This window comes from Anomaloglossus baeobatrachus, chromosome 11, assembly GCF_048569485.1.
Source record: "Anomaloglossus baeobatrachus isolate aAnoBae1 chromosome 11, aAnoBae1.hap1, whole genome shotgun sequence".
NCBI classification, from domain to species: Eukaryota; Metazoa; Chordata; class Amphibia; order Anura; family Aromobatidae; genus Anomaloglossus; species Anomaloglossus baeobatrachus.
This window is the reverse complement of record NC_134363.1, coordinates 27602772-27619028: the sequence shown is the minus strand read 5'-3', so window position 1 is coordinate 27619028 and position 16257 is coordinate 27602772. Positions and strand designations below refer to the sequence as shown.

General features: G+C 44.7%; 2 protein-coding genes across 2 annotated transcripts in view; both read left to right on the top strand.

Annotated features, from left to right (window-relative positions):
* LOC142256993 (chemerin-like receptor 1) overlaps positions 1 to 10302 on the top strand; it is a 15057-nt gene extending 4755 nt beyond the window's left edge. Inside the window, exon 2 of the mRNA XM_075329031.1 lies at positions 6233 to 10302. Coding sequence (XP_075185146.1) covers positions 6269 to 7330 — 1062 coding nt within the window. The 5' untranslated portion in view covers positions 6233 to 6268 and the 3' untranslated portion in view covers positions 7331 to 10302. The remainder of the gene's footprint in view (positions 1 to 6232) is intronic.
* Positions 10303 to 11304: 1002 nt separating this feature from the next.
* LOC142255765 (formyl peptide receptor-related sequence 6-like) overlaps positions 11305 to 16257 on the top strand; it is a 33853-nt gene continuing 28900 nt past the window's right edge. The window contains exon 1 of the mRNA XM_075327213.1: positions 11305 to 11461. Coding sequence (XP_075183328.1) covers positions 11305 to 11461 — 157 coding nt within the window. The remainder of the gene's footprint in view (positions 11462 to 16257) is intronic.

Sequence of the window (16257 nt, the reverse complement as noted above, 5' to 3'; positions counted from 1 at the left end):
ATATTACAACACATGGCAGAGCAGTGACCGAAGGGCAGAAGAAAATATTGATACAAAACACAAAAAAAAATGATTTGCTGATATAAAAGGAAACTGACACATTTCCTCAAAAGCTGCAAAAACAGTATTTTTTTTATGTCCACATCATTTTTTACATCTTTGACTTTAAAAAATATTGTTCTCGGTGAGAAAAAGTGAATTAAACGCTGCCACCTAGTGGATACTCTTTTGCAGCGCGATAAATTGTATAACGTATCTGCTCGAGTTTATTGAGAGACATCCAAGCTACTTAAATAAATAAATAAATATTAACAGTATCAACAGTTAAATATAACCATCACAAAATTAGGATAGTCACTGCTTTTACAGTAAAGAATCCTTGTCTATGAAGACGGTAACTTTTATTGATGCGCTTTAGTTTGGAACTTCTTGGATATATTATGTTATTTCAAAACATTTCCATTGTTTCAGGATGCTGTACATCTGCTTCACTTCTGCTTTTTTCACACTAGTGCCTAGAAGTATAAATAATGTTCCATTATCATTCTAACCACTGATTTTTATACTTTGCTGCAAAACGTAATCTTAGCTGCATTGGCGTAGAGTCTGAAGGGCCCCGATGCAAAATTTGTACTTGGATTCTCACCTTGTAGTCACCCAGATGATATGAAGATGTACATATTTGTCCCTCCAATGTAACAATGTCCTTCCTCATGTAATAAAGACCCCGATCCTGGCCCCTTCCTGTTATAATGCTTTCAATCCAATCCATTTCCTGTAATAATGTCCCCCATTCTGGACCTTTACTATAATAAATAATGTTGCCTTCCTTGGCCCCTTCCTGGTATCATGTTCTCCATCCTTGGCCTCTTCCTGGTATCATGTTCTCCATCCTTGGCCTCTTCCTGGTATCATGTTCTCCATCCTTGGCCTCTTCCTGGTATCATGTTCTCCATCCTTGGCCTCTTCCTGGTATCATGTTCTCCATCCTTGGCCTCTTCCTGGTATCATGTTCTCCATCCTTGGCCTCTTCCTGGTATCATGTTCTCCATCCTTGGCCTCTTCCTGGTATCATGTTCTCCATCCTTGGCCTCTTCCTGGTATCATGTTCTCCATCCTTGGCCTCTTCCTGGTATCATGTTCTCCATCCTTGGCCTCTTCCTGGTATCATGTTCTCCATCCTTGGCCTCTTCCTGGTATCATGTTCTCCATCCTTGGCCTCTTCCTGGTATCATGTTCTCCATCCTTGGCCTCTTCCTGGTATCATGTTCTCCATCCTTGGCCTCTTCCTGGTATCATGTTCTCCATCCTTGGCCTCTTCCTGGTATCATGTTCTCCATCCTTGGCCTCTTCCTGGTATCATATCTTCCATTTTTGGCCGCTCCTGATATAATGTCCTCCAATCTTGGCCCCTTCCTGTAATTTATGTCCCTGGTATAATATCCTCCATCCTGGGCTCTTTCCAGTAGTATATGTCCCCCATTCTGGTATAATATTCCCCATCCTGGGCCCCTCCCATTAACATATGTACATTGTATAATATGCCCCATCCTGAGCCTCTTCCGATAACATATGTTTCTGGTATAATATCCCCCATCCTGGCCCCTTTTCAGGAATATATATCCCACTTCATGGTATAATAAGCCCCATCCTGGTCCCCTTCCAGTAACATATGTCCCTCACATATGTCCCTCATATAATATCCTCCACTTTCTGGTATATCCCCCATCCTGGGTCACTTCCAGAAACATATGTTACTGGTGTAATACCCCTCATACTGGGCCTCTTCAAGTATCATATGTACTTGGTATAATATCCCCCATCCTGGGCCCTTTCTAGTAATATATGTCCCCCATTCTGGTATTATATCCCAAATCCTGGGCCCTTTTCTAGCAACATATGTGCCTGGTATAATATTCCCCATGCTGGGCCCCTTCCAGTAATATATGTGCCCCATTCTGGTATTATATCCCTCCTCCTGGGCTCCTTCCAGTAACATATGTCCCTGGTTTAATATCCAGCATCTTGGGCCCCCTTCCAGTAACATGTTCCTGGTATATTATCCCCCATCATGGGCCTCTTCCTTAAACATATGTTTCTGGTATAATATCCCCCATCCTGGTCCCCTTCCAACAATATACTGTATGTCCCCATCCTGGTATACGGTCCCCTTTCAGCAATATACAGTTAGGTCCAGAAATATTTGGACAGTGACACAAGTTTTGTTATTTTAGCTGTTTACAAAAACATGTTCAGAAATACAATTATATATATAATATGGGCTGAAAGTGCACACTCCCAGCTGCAATATGAGAGTTTTCACATCAAAATCGGAGAAAGGGTTTAGGAATCATAGCTCTGTAATGCATAGCCTCCTCTTTTTAAAGGGACCAAAAGTAATTGGACAAGGGACTCTAAGGGCTGCAATTAACTCTGAAGGCATCTCCCTCGTTAACCTGTAATCAATGAAGTAGTTAAAAGGTCTGGGGTTGATTATAGGTGTGTGGTTTTGCATTTGGAAGCTGTTGCTGTGACCAGACAACATGCGGTCTAAGGAACTCTCAATTGAGGTGAAGCAGAACATCCTGAGGCTGAAAAAAAAGAAAAAATCCATCAGAGAGATAGCAGACATGCTTGGAGTAGCAAAATCAACATTTGGGTACATTCTGAGAAAAAAGGAATTGACTGGTGAGCTTGGGAACTCAAAAAGGCCTGGGCGTCCACGGATGACAACAGTGGTGGATGATCGCCGCATACTTTCTTTGGTGAAGAAGAACCCGTTCACAACATCAACGGAAGTCCAGAACACTCTCAGTGAAGTAGGTGTATCTGTCTCTAAGTCAACAGTAAAGAGAAGACTCCATGAAAGTAAATACAAAGGGTTCACATCTAGATGCAAACCATTCATCAATTCCAAAAATAGACAGGCCAGAGTTAAATTTGCTGAAAAACACCTCATGAAGCCAGCTCAGTTCTGGAAAAGTATTCTATGGACAGATGAGACAAAGATCAACCTGTACCAGAATGATGGGAAGAAAAAAGTTTGGAGAAGAAAGGGAACGGCACATGATCCAAGGCACACCACATCCTCTGTAAAACATGGTGGAGGCAACGTGATGGCATGGGCATGCATGGCTTTCAATGGCACTGGGTCACTTGTGTTTATTGATGACATAACAGCAGACAAGAGTAGCCGGATGAATTCTGAAGTGTACCGGGATATACTTTCAGCCCAGATTCAGCCAAATGCTGCAAAGTTGATCGGACGGCGCTTCATAGTACAGATGGACAATGACCCCAAGCATACAGCCAAAGCTACCCAGGAGTTCATGAGTGCAAAAAAGTGGAACATTCTGCAATGGCCAAGTCAATCACCAGATCTTAACCCAATTGAGCATGCATTTCACTTGCTCAAATCCAGACTTAAGACGGAAAGACCCACAAACAAGCAAGACCTGAAGGCTGTGGCTGTAAAGGCCTGGCAAAGCATTAAGAAGGAGGAAACCCAGCGTATGGTGATGTCCATGGGTTCCAAACTTAAGGCAGTGATTGCCTCCAAATGATTCGCAACAAAATATTGAAAATAAAAATATTTTGTTTGGGTTTGGTTTATTTGTCCAATTACTTTTGACCTCCTAAAATGTGGAGTGTTTGTAAAGAAATGTGACAATTCCTACAATTTCTATCAGATATTTTTGTTCAAACCTTCAAATTAAACGTTACAATCTGCACTTGAATTCTGTTGTAGAGGTTTAATTTCAAATCCAATGTGGTGGCATGCAGAGCCCAACTCGCCAAAATTGTGTCACTGTCCAAAGATTTCTGGACCTAACTGTATGTCCCCATCTTGGTATTATGTCCGGCATGATGGTTTTCTTCCAGTAGTAATGTCACTGTTCTGTGGATCTTCTCCTACAAATATACAAAAAATAAACGATGTCCCCCACTTTCACAACGCATGGCTGACTTCAGCGTGAAAGTGTCAGGCAGCACATGATATCACTGTTATGCTTTACCTATGACTTGCATGCTGACGTCAGCTGCTGACCCCTGTTTATCCGGCAGTGTGTATTGCAGGGCAGGGAGCCAGCGGGTCTCTGCACCGCAATACATTTCAGCTAAATATGTGTCCAGCTGAAATAGCTTCTGGCATTGGCAGGCCCCTCTCCAGCATGGGCCCGATCATGGTTGCACTCTCTACAAATGTGATCAGTATGTCCCTGCTTAGCTGTTTTGGCAGCAGCCGCCTGGCATTAGATACTACAGGTCAATTGACTGGTCAAAAATTTCTTGAAAAATTGTGATGCCGGTATGTTTCTTAAGTGCATAATCGTATGTTCATCTGTAGTTTTTCTAAGGCTGAGGTGTACCGAAAACAAAAATTATTTACACATCTTATTATCTGAGGTTTATCATAATGAGCAAGTTGCCTCAACTGCTACTAAAACCAATTGCCTCAACTTCCGCCTTCACTGATAATGTCGCCATGGAAGTGTTGGGTAAGAGAATGGTTCGAAAAATATTCCAATAGAAGATACCGTGTTACATTATGTTTCCAGAGGGGTAATTTTTCAGTTTAGGGGGGACTATACTCACCCTGGGAAAGTAAAAACCTGAAAAAAGGGTGTTTGGCACAATAGAGTTTGGAAAAAAACAATACAGGGATGCAAGCCTAGGCCAATCAAAATATAAAAAGTATATTTTATTCAATAGATAGTTAAAAAGGTTCATGCGAAACGCGCGTCGGGTGCGGTGGGACCTAGCCTCACATGTGGCTCTCTTGACTGATAATTGTGCTTACATTAAGGCACTTGTTTTTGTATATCTGAATTTTGCTGCAATTTCTGACACATTTCTGTCTGTTAAGGGCGCTTTACACGCTACAATATATCTTACGATGTGTCGGCGGGGTCACGTCGTAAGTGACGCACATCCGGCATCGTAAGTTACATTGTAGCATGTAACAGCTACGTGCGATTGCGATTGAACGGTAAAACGTTCATCGCATGCACGTCGTTCAATTCTTAAAAATTGAATGTCAGGTTGTTCATCGTACCCGGGGTAGCACACATCGCAGTGAACGATGAACAGATCTTACTTGCGTCCCGCGGCTCCCGCTGGCAATGCGGAAGTAAGGAGGTGGGTGGGATGTTTACATCCCGCTCATCTCCGCCCCTCCGCTTCTATTGGCCGGCTGCCGCGTGACGTCGATGTGACGCCGAACGTCTCTCCCACTCCAGGAAGTGGATGTTCGCCGCCCACATCGAGGTCGTATGGACGGGTAAGTACGTGTGACGGGGGGTTATTCATTTGTGCGACACGTTCAACAAATTGAACGTGCCGCACATACGATGGGGGCGGGTCACATCGCTTACGATATCGTATGCTGGATCGTATGGTGTAAAGCAGGCTTTATGCATCTCTACTTACCTTTTTGATTTTTATGGTGATATTTACTGGGATACACTGATTTATCCATATATTTATATTTATGTATTAGCATATGCAATATTGCATTTTTGTACAATAGCAGCAGAGTTTTGCTAGGTGTCCCCCTTGTTTTTCCTTGTTTTTGTTGCTGTTTCATGCTTGGTTTTGAACCTTTTTAAATATTTATTGAATAAAATATACTTTTTACATTGTGATTGGCATAGGCTTGCATCCCTTTATTGGTGTTTTCTGTTCTTTTGCTTGCTGTTGCTATGTATGGATTGGGTTATAGGTTTTATTTGTACAATAAAATTTAGTTAAAGGAGCTTCTGAAAACATGTTACCACCACTTATCTACAGAACAGGTGATAACCTATTGGCTGGTGAGGTCTGAGAGCTGGAACCGGCACCAATTGGGTGGTGCACCTTCATTCCATGTTAGAATGGAACAGTGCTCAACTGCCACTCCATTTCTTCCCAATGGGACTGCCCTTGGTTTTTTCTGGTAACCCCATAGAGAATGAATGGAGTACCGGTTGGACATCCAAGCTAACGCTGCGTGTTGAAACAAGGATTAATTTTCCGACGTTGGAGATAAAGTTTCCCCATTCTGTCAATCACTGCAGGTCTTAGAGGTCGGAGGTAATTTGCTCTTCAACATGTGGGGCTTCTTCGTCAACAAAGAAGGGAAAGATTACACGAAACCCAAGCAAATCACATGCCTATAGTTACATTATAATCAATGAACAAATTACAATTTTTAATTATCACCTGAAATAACTTTTCGTTTTTACATTTGCAGAATTTTAGAACTGTTCCACCGACCACCGGTAAAGTCATGGAGGACCTTACAACAATGATTCCATTCTCCTATATTACGCAACTGGGCGAAACTTTTACCAATACCACTGAACACAACAACCAAAACCATGCATTGACTGCTGTGGATTACATTTCTTTGGTGGTTTACTCTTTAGCTTTTCTGCTCGGGACCATTGGGAATGGCCTGGTTATCTGGTTCACAGTCTTCAAGATGAAAAAGACAGTCAACGTCATTTGGTTTCTTAATTTGGCAATTGCCGACTTTTTGTTCACGTTATTCCTCCCCTTGAGCATCATCTACCTGGCGAACAGTTTCTACTGGCTCTTTGGAAACTTCATGTGCAAGTTGAACAGTATGGTGGCTTTCATCAATCTGTATGCAAGCGTCTTCCTACTCACTGCCATCAGTATGGACCGTTGTGCCTCTGTCATCATCCCAGTTTGGTGCCAAAACCACCGAACACCAAGACTAGCTTACTTTGTTGTCATAGCTGTTTGGATTATGGCTTTTATATTAAGCCTACCATACTTTATTTTTCGAGACACCTACCAGGACGATGAGATCAGTGTTTGCTATAACAATTTTGACCTTGAAGACCCTGAAGAATTAAACTTTGGTGTATCGCGGCACAAAGCGACCGTCATATTACGATTTGTTGTAGCATTTATTATTCCTTTCTCCATCATTGTCACGTGTTACTCTGTAATTGCCTTCCGCATCCATAAAAACCACTTGACCACCTCTTCCAAACCCTTCAACGTCATAATCGCCGTGATAATTACCTTCTTCCTCTGCTGGCTTCCTTACCACATTTTCTCCTTCCTGGAACTGCATGCATTTTATGGGAATGATGAACATCTGCCTAAAGTAGTTCGTGTTGGGATGCCACTAACTACCAGCCTCGCGTTCACGAACAGCTGCGTCAATCCTTTCCTCTATGTTTTTATTGGTCGAGACTTTCAAAATAAATTTGGGAAGTCCATCTTATCCATATTTGAAAAAGCCTTCAATGAAGAGTCTGAGCATAAGGACCTGAAGAGCAAGACCAAGTCTACGTCTGAATCCCAAATCATCTGATCCATGGAGATACCTTCATGGTTGAACTTTGTTTTGCCTATACTGAACAATCGGTTACCTCGATTTTTCGAGGTCTGTTATGTAAAGTATTGGAACTTTGCTTTTTGGCTATACCATATTGAGGACAAAAGAGTTGGAGAGACTTTCCAAGGGGAAAATCCAACTCAACCTAAACGATTTCTTGTAGTGTGGGCCGCTTTAATGACCAAACTCAATCGGTCAAGGCAAGCTGTCCCAATAGTTTTCTAGCCTAAAATCTTCATTATAGACCATCTATTCTTCTGATGATAAGCTCATAAAGGGGGACAGCTGCTAAAAATTATCAGCTGCAATTTTTGAAGGAACCTGTCATCAAGTGTTTAATCCCCTTACAAGGCCACCACAGTACAAATGGAGCATTACACAGTGTCCTTTAAAAATCAGTGCATGTATGTATGTTCTGGGTCTTCCATATCTAGAAAGACTCTTTGCTCTGGCTAATTCATAAAGGTTCTACATTAAAGGGTTTACCCAGGACTATTTTATTTTTTTACTATGGGCCCAAAAACTAGCAGGAAGGACTACCTGCCCAATCTTCACTGGCACCAAGAGATCATGGACCACTACTGCCGGCTTCTGTTGACATCACATGGACAGACCTTGTCTTCAGCTCTGCTCTGTTGATGGATCATGACTGCTAATGTCATGCTAATTAGTAGTTGGCTCCCTGCTTCCTAATTGCAGGGAGCTAGCAAGATATTGGCAGTCACCGTCCATCAACATCACAGCCTGGAAGTAGAAGAGCTGTTCTGTTGACTTTGAATAGCTGAATCACCGGCAGGAGTGGTCAATCATGACTGGTAAAACAGATATGTGGTTAGCAACTACACGCATGTTAGTTTTCAGACCCCTAGTAAAAAATAAAATAGTCCTGGACAAACCCTTTTAAGGATCTTAGAACATCTTTGTATGAAAGCGACTCCCATGAAGAATAAAGTTAATTTTCTCCCGGTAGTCATGCTTTCAGTACAGTGACCAGACAGCATTGTAACGCTACTTGCCTACAGAATATTCCTATATTTTAAGGTTACTAGCATTTAAGGAGATGACTGTAATGACTAAGGGGTGCTTCACACACAGCGAGCTCGCTGCCGAGATCGCTGCTGAGTCACGCTTTTTGTGACGCAGCAGTGACCTCATTAGCGATCTCGCTGTGTGTGACACTGAGCAGCGATCTGGCCCCTGCTGCGAGATCGCTGCTCGTTACACACAGCCCTGGTTCGTTTTCTTCAAAGGCGCTCTCCCACTGTGACACACAGATCACTGTGTGTGACAGCGAGAGAGCGACAAATGAAGCAAGCAGCGAGCAGGAGTCGGCGTCTGGCAGCTGCGGTAAGCTGTAACCAGGGTAAACATCGGGTAACCAAGGTGGTTATCCGATATTTACCTTAGTTACCAGCCTCGGCAGCTCTCACGCTGCCTGTGCTGCCGGCTCCGGCTCTCTGCACATGTAGCTGCTGTACACATCGGGTTAATTAACCCAATGTGTACTGTAGCTAGGAGAGCAAGGAGCCAGCGCTAAGCAGTGTGCGCGGCTCCCTGCTCTCTGCACATGTAGCTGCATTACACATCGGGTTAATTAACCCGATGTGTACTGTAGCTAGGAGAGCAAGGATAAGCAATGTGCGCTGGTAACTAGTGTAAACATCGGGTAACCATACCCGATGTTTACCTTAGTTACCAGTGTCCGCAGCTTCCAGACGCCGGCTCCGTGCAAGCGCAGCGTCGCTTGCACGTCGCTGCTGGCTGGGGGCTGTTCACTTGTCGCTGGTGAGATCTGCCTGTTTGACAGCTCACCAGCGACCATGTAGCGATGCAGCAGCGATCCTGACCAGGTCAGATCGCTGGTCGGATCGCTGCGGCATCGCTAAAGTGTGAAGGTACCCTAAGTATCTGACCACTTGTGTGGGAGTGAACTTTTCTTAATTAGGCTAGACATACTATTACTTTGTACTGCAAGTCAAGGGAGATGAGCCATTTTTTCATGTGAGACTGTCTGGTGCCCTCTTTTGTTTGCTAATTTGTGGAATGCCTGTTGATTGCGGATTTCATCAGCCCCCTGCGGTGTGCTAGACTGCATCATTCAGATGACAATTATATAGTCGAATTGAACTAGCAACTAATGAAGATACAGCTATCACTCAACAATCTGTGGGGCAGAATTCCCTGAAATGAAAGTTGAAGGATATCAAAGGGGCCTGCTCCTGGTACCAGGGTGATTTCACAAGACATCAGCCTAGGGATCATGGTTCCAGCTGCTGGATTGCAGAACTGCTGGAGAACCCAGGTTGGGACAATCTGTTCACCTGGCCACATACCTTATTTTGCTCAGTTAGCTTCCTAAGATTGCCACTATCTCCTCTCAGTGGATGCTCGCCAAAAACCAGTGCTGCTGGCTTGGATAGTTGGTGCTGGATGCCCAGAACTTGCAGAGGTTTTGATCGATGGTGAGGCAGATGAAGTATGAGGCTTTGTCACATGCGCTATTTTGTGATGGGATGTCCTAATTGCTGTTGTCTGTTGGAGACTCAATAAAGTCTTACCGGAGTGTGGTATCGTCACCCTGTGTTACTTGAGTAGTGTTGGACGCTCAGTGGGATGAGCCCTGGCCCCGTGCGGTCTTTCTTTAGACAGAGAGTGCACCCCTGACCAACATGTCTCCAAAATGGTTGTAAACTTTTTTGGAACTTTTTGAAAGTCCCAATAGGCGAAGAAAGTTGCAAATTTTAATGTAAATACGGGTCGAGTCAAATGTGGCATTTTGTGGCACAATAGTTATGAAAATTATTAAGTCATTTAAAGGATCCCAGGAGTGATTTTTATTTTATTTATTTGTTTTTTTTTAGAGTATATTCTTCTGTAGCCCACAATGATGTAATAATGGTGTCATCTTTGAAAGAAATGTTTATTCAAATATTAAATGTGAAAACTGACTTATTGTACCTTAAATTTATACACCTTTCTATATATATTCACTTTTAAGTCTAAAATGTCACATTGATTAATTTCATGATATATTTTAGTAGTAATTGGTGCTCTATGTTTCTGATACAGGCCTGAAAATCTGTTCAGAGACATAGCTCCAAATTAAAAAAAAAATCTGGCTGCCTGCAGACACCATTAGGGGGAGCCTTAGAGATTAGTGTATACTTTGTTATCATTGTTCCCATAGGGAAGATGCCTGCTGTGAAGAAAAAATAATATTAATAATGTGGGCCCCCCTATTTTTTATAACCAGCACAGTTAAAGCAGACAGCTGAGGGCTGGTATTATCAGGCTGGGAAGGCCTATGGTTATTTGGCTCTTCCCAACCTAAAAATTGCAGCCTGCAGCCATGCCAGAAGTGGTTCATCCATCATTTGTAAATTATACAAATTAGCCATGTGTGGAGCGGAGGCACAAGCAGAGCAGCTACTGGAGCTGCAGGACCTGCGATGATGTCATGTACATGTGACTCGGGTGGGCGGAGCCATGGAGTTTTGCCCAGCGGGAAAGAAGTGGAGAAGATGGAGGAGTGCAAGGTATGTGAGATAGGTGCAGAGGGCGGCTGTCTGTGCAGGGGGAAGAAGGATACAGGGGGGATAGAGTGAGATCAGTTGTATGGAGAATTGAGAGACGAGGGGGATGGAGGATAGAGAGATCAGGGGGATTGAGGATGGAAGGAGCAGGGGGATGGAGAATGGAGAGACCAGGGGGATGGAGAATGGAGGGAGCAAGGGGATGGAGGATGGAGGGAACAGGGGGATGGAGAATGGAGGGAGCAAATGGATGGAGGATGGAGGGAACAGGGGGATGGAGAATAGAGGGAGCAGGGTTCATTGAGTTTTGTTTCGTCAAACTTGACTTAGATGGATAAAATAACGCACTATTTCTCGGCCGGTGTTGCTCCGGCACGCAAAAGACCTTGAACAGACGTGGAGACAGAAACAAATCAGATGATAGAGCAGAACGTGGCCACCGGTTCTTCAACTATCGAACCTGCATCAGCTAATGTTAATGATCCCGATGACGTAAAGCTGCTGTCGTCTGGTAATTCAAAGGCTCCCGACTGGCCAACATGCTGGACTCTAGACCAGAAGAATGATTACTGCAGTAAGTACAATTGGCTGTACATTTGTGAACAGAAGCTCGGTTCAGGGGGGCGGCAATGCAGCCGGGGGGCGGAGCTGTATGGGGTCTGCCATTTTCCGCCACCCAGTGCCTCAACAGGTAAACCGTGCACAGGATCTCCCGGCCGCCCGACAGCACGACTGCACCCCCTCCCCTATCCTCAATCTCGGCCGCTGGCGCCTGACAGCACCCCCTCCCCGCTCCTCGCCTCAGAGATGCATACCGGCAAGTATTTTTTTTACAAAAGAAGCGCTGGCAACATATATACCAGAATGACAACCTATTTACCAGGATGAGGCCTAGAATGGGAGACAAAATACTAGGATGGGGGACATATTTAGAAGAATGGAGGATATATATATACACCAGCAAGGGACCTAGGATGGGGAATATTAGTACAGGAAGGGGACATTACTACATTATGAAGTGGGAGAGGGCAACTCGTATATTGTTTTAGGAGTTGGAAGGCTATAAGGGCCCATATATCTGACTAACATGTAGGAAGGACCCTGTTTACCCCAGTGGGAGCAAGCCAGAGAGTAGCAGGATTTTGGCCCGAGAAGCTGTAGTACCTTGTCCCTGATCTCTTGATCCCTTGTCCCCCTGTACAGCGATTCTCATGCTGAGTGGTCCTCTGCTCATTGGCTTGGCCATCCATGTCTCACATGTTCTTGTGCACTCCTGCACGGCTATCCTTATTCTACATGGATCTCTGGTCACCTGCATGGTCACACACATGTTGCGTAGTCTTATGTGCTGCTATCCATGTTTAGTGCAGTCCCTTGTTTGCCCCTCCTATGGATACCTACATGTGTGTCAGTCCCACCAAGACCCCAAGCACTGTGCATGGGGTTTACTGGTCTCCAGCTATTGGCTGCGCTCATGCTTACTGTCCCTTGAAAAGGAAGTGTACGTACCTTTAAAAAGTGTCCCCAACCTATAGTTGGGAGACACCAGGTATTTAAGGTTTCCTCCTCTGATGGAAGGGGCTAGAACATGTCATTAGGATTTGATCCTACAACTTGCCAGTGTGCCGCCCCGGCGCATACCGGGATACTCGGATGTGGGAGATTTTCGTGGCTCGAGGGGTCTGGACCCGGGCTCGGCTCACACTTCTATCTTTTAAATGGATATTTATAGGGGAGAAGTTCGTGACGCCACCTGCGGGTTGCGGTAATGGGAGTACCGCCGCTGCCGGAGGGAGTACCGGGCCAGATGGTGTGGGGCAGCAAGGTGTCAGTCCCTCTGCAGGTAGGGAAGGCCCCGGCCTCTGGGAATTTTGACACGTTTGGGATGGTGGGAGGCAGGGAGCAGGGTACTCACTGTTGGTGGTCGTGGTGCTGGATGATGTTTTGTAAAGTAACTACACACAGTCTAAGTCCCTATGTACCTCTGCCGCTAACGTCCCATGCCTGGTGATCTGTGCCTAAAAACTTGGACCCTGATGAAAGGAGGTTCTACTGATTTCCTTTGCTGGGTGACCTGTGCCTGATGTTTTTTACCTGCCTGTATTTGTACGCCTGTTCCCGTCCAGTCTGTGTTCCTGGTTCTACCTTGTTTGTGCTGCCAGTGTCCGTCCTGCCTGTCCTATCCATTACCTGACCTTGTTCCTGCTGTCAACTAGTCCCAGTCACTGCCCTTTGATTGGCACCTGGCGGCTGGTTTGGTAGGCCCTTAGTTAAGCCCCTCCCCTGCCTGGATAAGCCCGCGTCTCCCCTGTGGTCTAGTGGGTCCATTCCTGCTCTCCACCTCATCTCTGGCGAATGTTACAGAAGCTTCAATGAAGTTGGCAACAGAGGAGAGCAAGACACCAGATATGACCAACCTCAAGTGACTGGAACGTGACTGGTATCAACATAGTTTAATAGGACACGTAATGGTCTCATTAATTTGTGATAATTGCGTTTTTAACACAGAAGCTTACATAAAAAAAACCAAACAAACAAAAAAAACCCAATGTTTTGCAAAGAAGAGAGTACATTTGTAGACCTAGATGTCATCAGAACGTGTCTAGAAAACAGTTGTCTGGTGGGAGGACTGAGAAAAGCCTCAGATCATAGCCTTAGATAATAAGATAAGCAGGTGAGGAAGAGAAAGAGTTAGAAGTAGTCTTATATTCAGCAGGAACTGGGAAACATTCACAGCGAGAAGACCGTCAGGTAAGAGAAGCATCACAGAGCCATGGTGGACACTAGATGGACAATCATGGTGCTCTGTAAAATTAGATAATCCCTCTAATTCCAGTGATTGATGGGATTTGGACTCCTAGACACCCACTGAATCGCTCTAATTCCAGTGATTGGTGGGATTCGGACTCCTAGACACCCACTGAATCCCTCTAATTCCAGTGATTGATGGGATTTGGACTCCAAAACACTCGCTGAATCGCTCTAATTCCAGTGATTGATTGGATTTGGACTCCTAGACACCCACTGAATCGCTCTAATTCCAGTGATTGATTGGATTTGGACTCCTAGACACCCACTGAATCCCTCTAATTCCAGTGATTGATGGGATTTGGCTCCAAGACACCCACTGAATCCCTCTAATTCCAGTGATTGGTGGGATTTGGACTCCTAGGCACCCACTGAATCGCTCTAATTCCAGTGATTGGTGGGATTTGGGCTCCTAGACACCCACTGAATCGCTCTAATTCCAGTGATTAATGGGATTTGGACTCCTAGGCACCCACTGAATCGCTCTAATTCCAGTGATTGGTGGGATTTGGGCTCCTAGACACCCACTGAATCGCTCTAATTCCAGTGATTAATGGGATTTGGACTCCTAGACACCCACTGAATCGCTCTAATTCCAGTGATTGGTGGGATTTGGGCTCCTAGGCACCTACTGAATCACTCTAATTCCAGTGATTGATGGGATTTGGACTCCAAGACACCCACTGAATCACTCTAATTCCTGTGATTGGTGGGATTTGGACTCCTAGACACCCACTGAATCACTCTAATTCCAGTGATTGATGGGATTTGGACTCCAAGACACCCACTGAATCCCTCTAATTCCAGTAATTGGTGGGATTTGGACTCCTAGACACCCACTGAATTGCTCTAATTCCAGTAATTGGTGGGATTTGGACTCCTAGGCACCCACTGAATCGCTCTAATTCCAGTGATTGGTGGGATTTGGGCTCCTAGACACCCACTGAATCGCTCTAATTCCAGTGATTAATGGGATTTGGACTCCTAGACACCCACTGAATCGCTCTAATTCCAGTGATTGGTGGGATTTGGGCTCCTAGGCACCTACTGAATCACTCTAATTCCAGTGATTGATGGGATTTGGACTCCAAGACACCCACTGAATCACTCTAATTCCTGTGATTGGTGGGATTTGGACTCCTAGACACCCACTGAATCACTCTAATTCCAGTGATTGATGGGATTTGGACTCCAAGACACCCACTGAATCCCTCTAATTCCAGTAATTGGTGGGATTTGGACTCCTAGACACCCACTGAATTGCTCTAATTCCAGTAATTGGTGGGATTTGGACTCCTAGGCACCCACTGAATCGCTCTAATTCCAGTGATTGGTGGGATTTGGGCTCCTAGACACCCACTGAATCGCTCTAATTCCAGTGATTAATGGGATTTGGACTCCTAGACACCCACTGAATCGCTCTAATTCCAGTGATTGGTGGGATTTGGGCTCCTAGGCACCTACTGAATCACTCTAATTCCAGTGATTGATGGGATTTGGACTCCAAGACACCCACTGAATCACTCTAATTCCTGTGATTGGTGGGATTTGGACTCCTAGACACCCACTGAATCACTCTAATTCCAGTGATTGATGGGATTTGGACTCCAAGACACCCACTGAATCCCTCTAATTCCAGTAATTGGTGGGATTTGGACTCCTAGACACCCACTGAATTGCTCTAATTCCAGTAATTGGTGGGATTTGGACTCCTAGACACCCACTGAATTGATGTAATTCCAGTGATTGATGGGATTTGGACTCCTAGACACCCACTGAATCCCTCTAATTCCAGTAATTGGTGGGATTTGGACTCCTGGATGCCCACTGAAGTCTCCCATCTCTATACATAGCGGAACTTTTCCAAAGGGTTGGAGAAGTGTCTTCTTCAGGAGCCATCAAGACATTCACAAGATAAAGTCACTGGTATGTAGAACAGTTACATTGATTTAATGCTGTCAGAGATTATTGAGGATTTTTTGGTCTTTTTGAACAGATTATGCCACAATTTTGAAAAGTTTGGTCACAAGAAGATTTCATGTTTTATCAACTGTACTAGACTAATGGTAGGTGCGCAGACAACTTTGGAGGCATTAACACCTCCATATGTATGCTACAAGTGAAAATTAACCAGCACCTCCTAATGGTGTGAAGCAAGTGTGAATAGGTGCCAGCTGCTGTGATTGTAATATATACAAAGAACTGGATGCATTGATCTAAACATATTACAGTCACAGCAGCTGGCACCCGTTCACACTTGCGCCATTCTCCTAGGAGGAACTGGTCAGTTTTTGCTTCTCTGTAGACAGATACCGTGTTTACTTGAAAATAAGACACTGTCATATATATTTTTGCCCCAGAAAAAGTGTTAGGGCTTATTCTCAGGGAAACATGATTGGGGGAAAATTTGGCCCTCAAAAAAATGCAGATCCCCCTTCCCAGGAGAGTCATACTTACCAGACTCCAGGCATCTGTGTCACTCCCAGGTCCTCCTTCAATCTTCGGCGGGCGCTCCCAGCAGGTATGCTGCACACCGATCTTCCCTGCTTCTGGCCGACACAT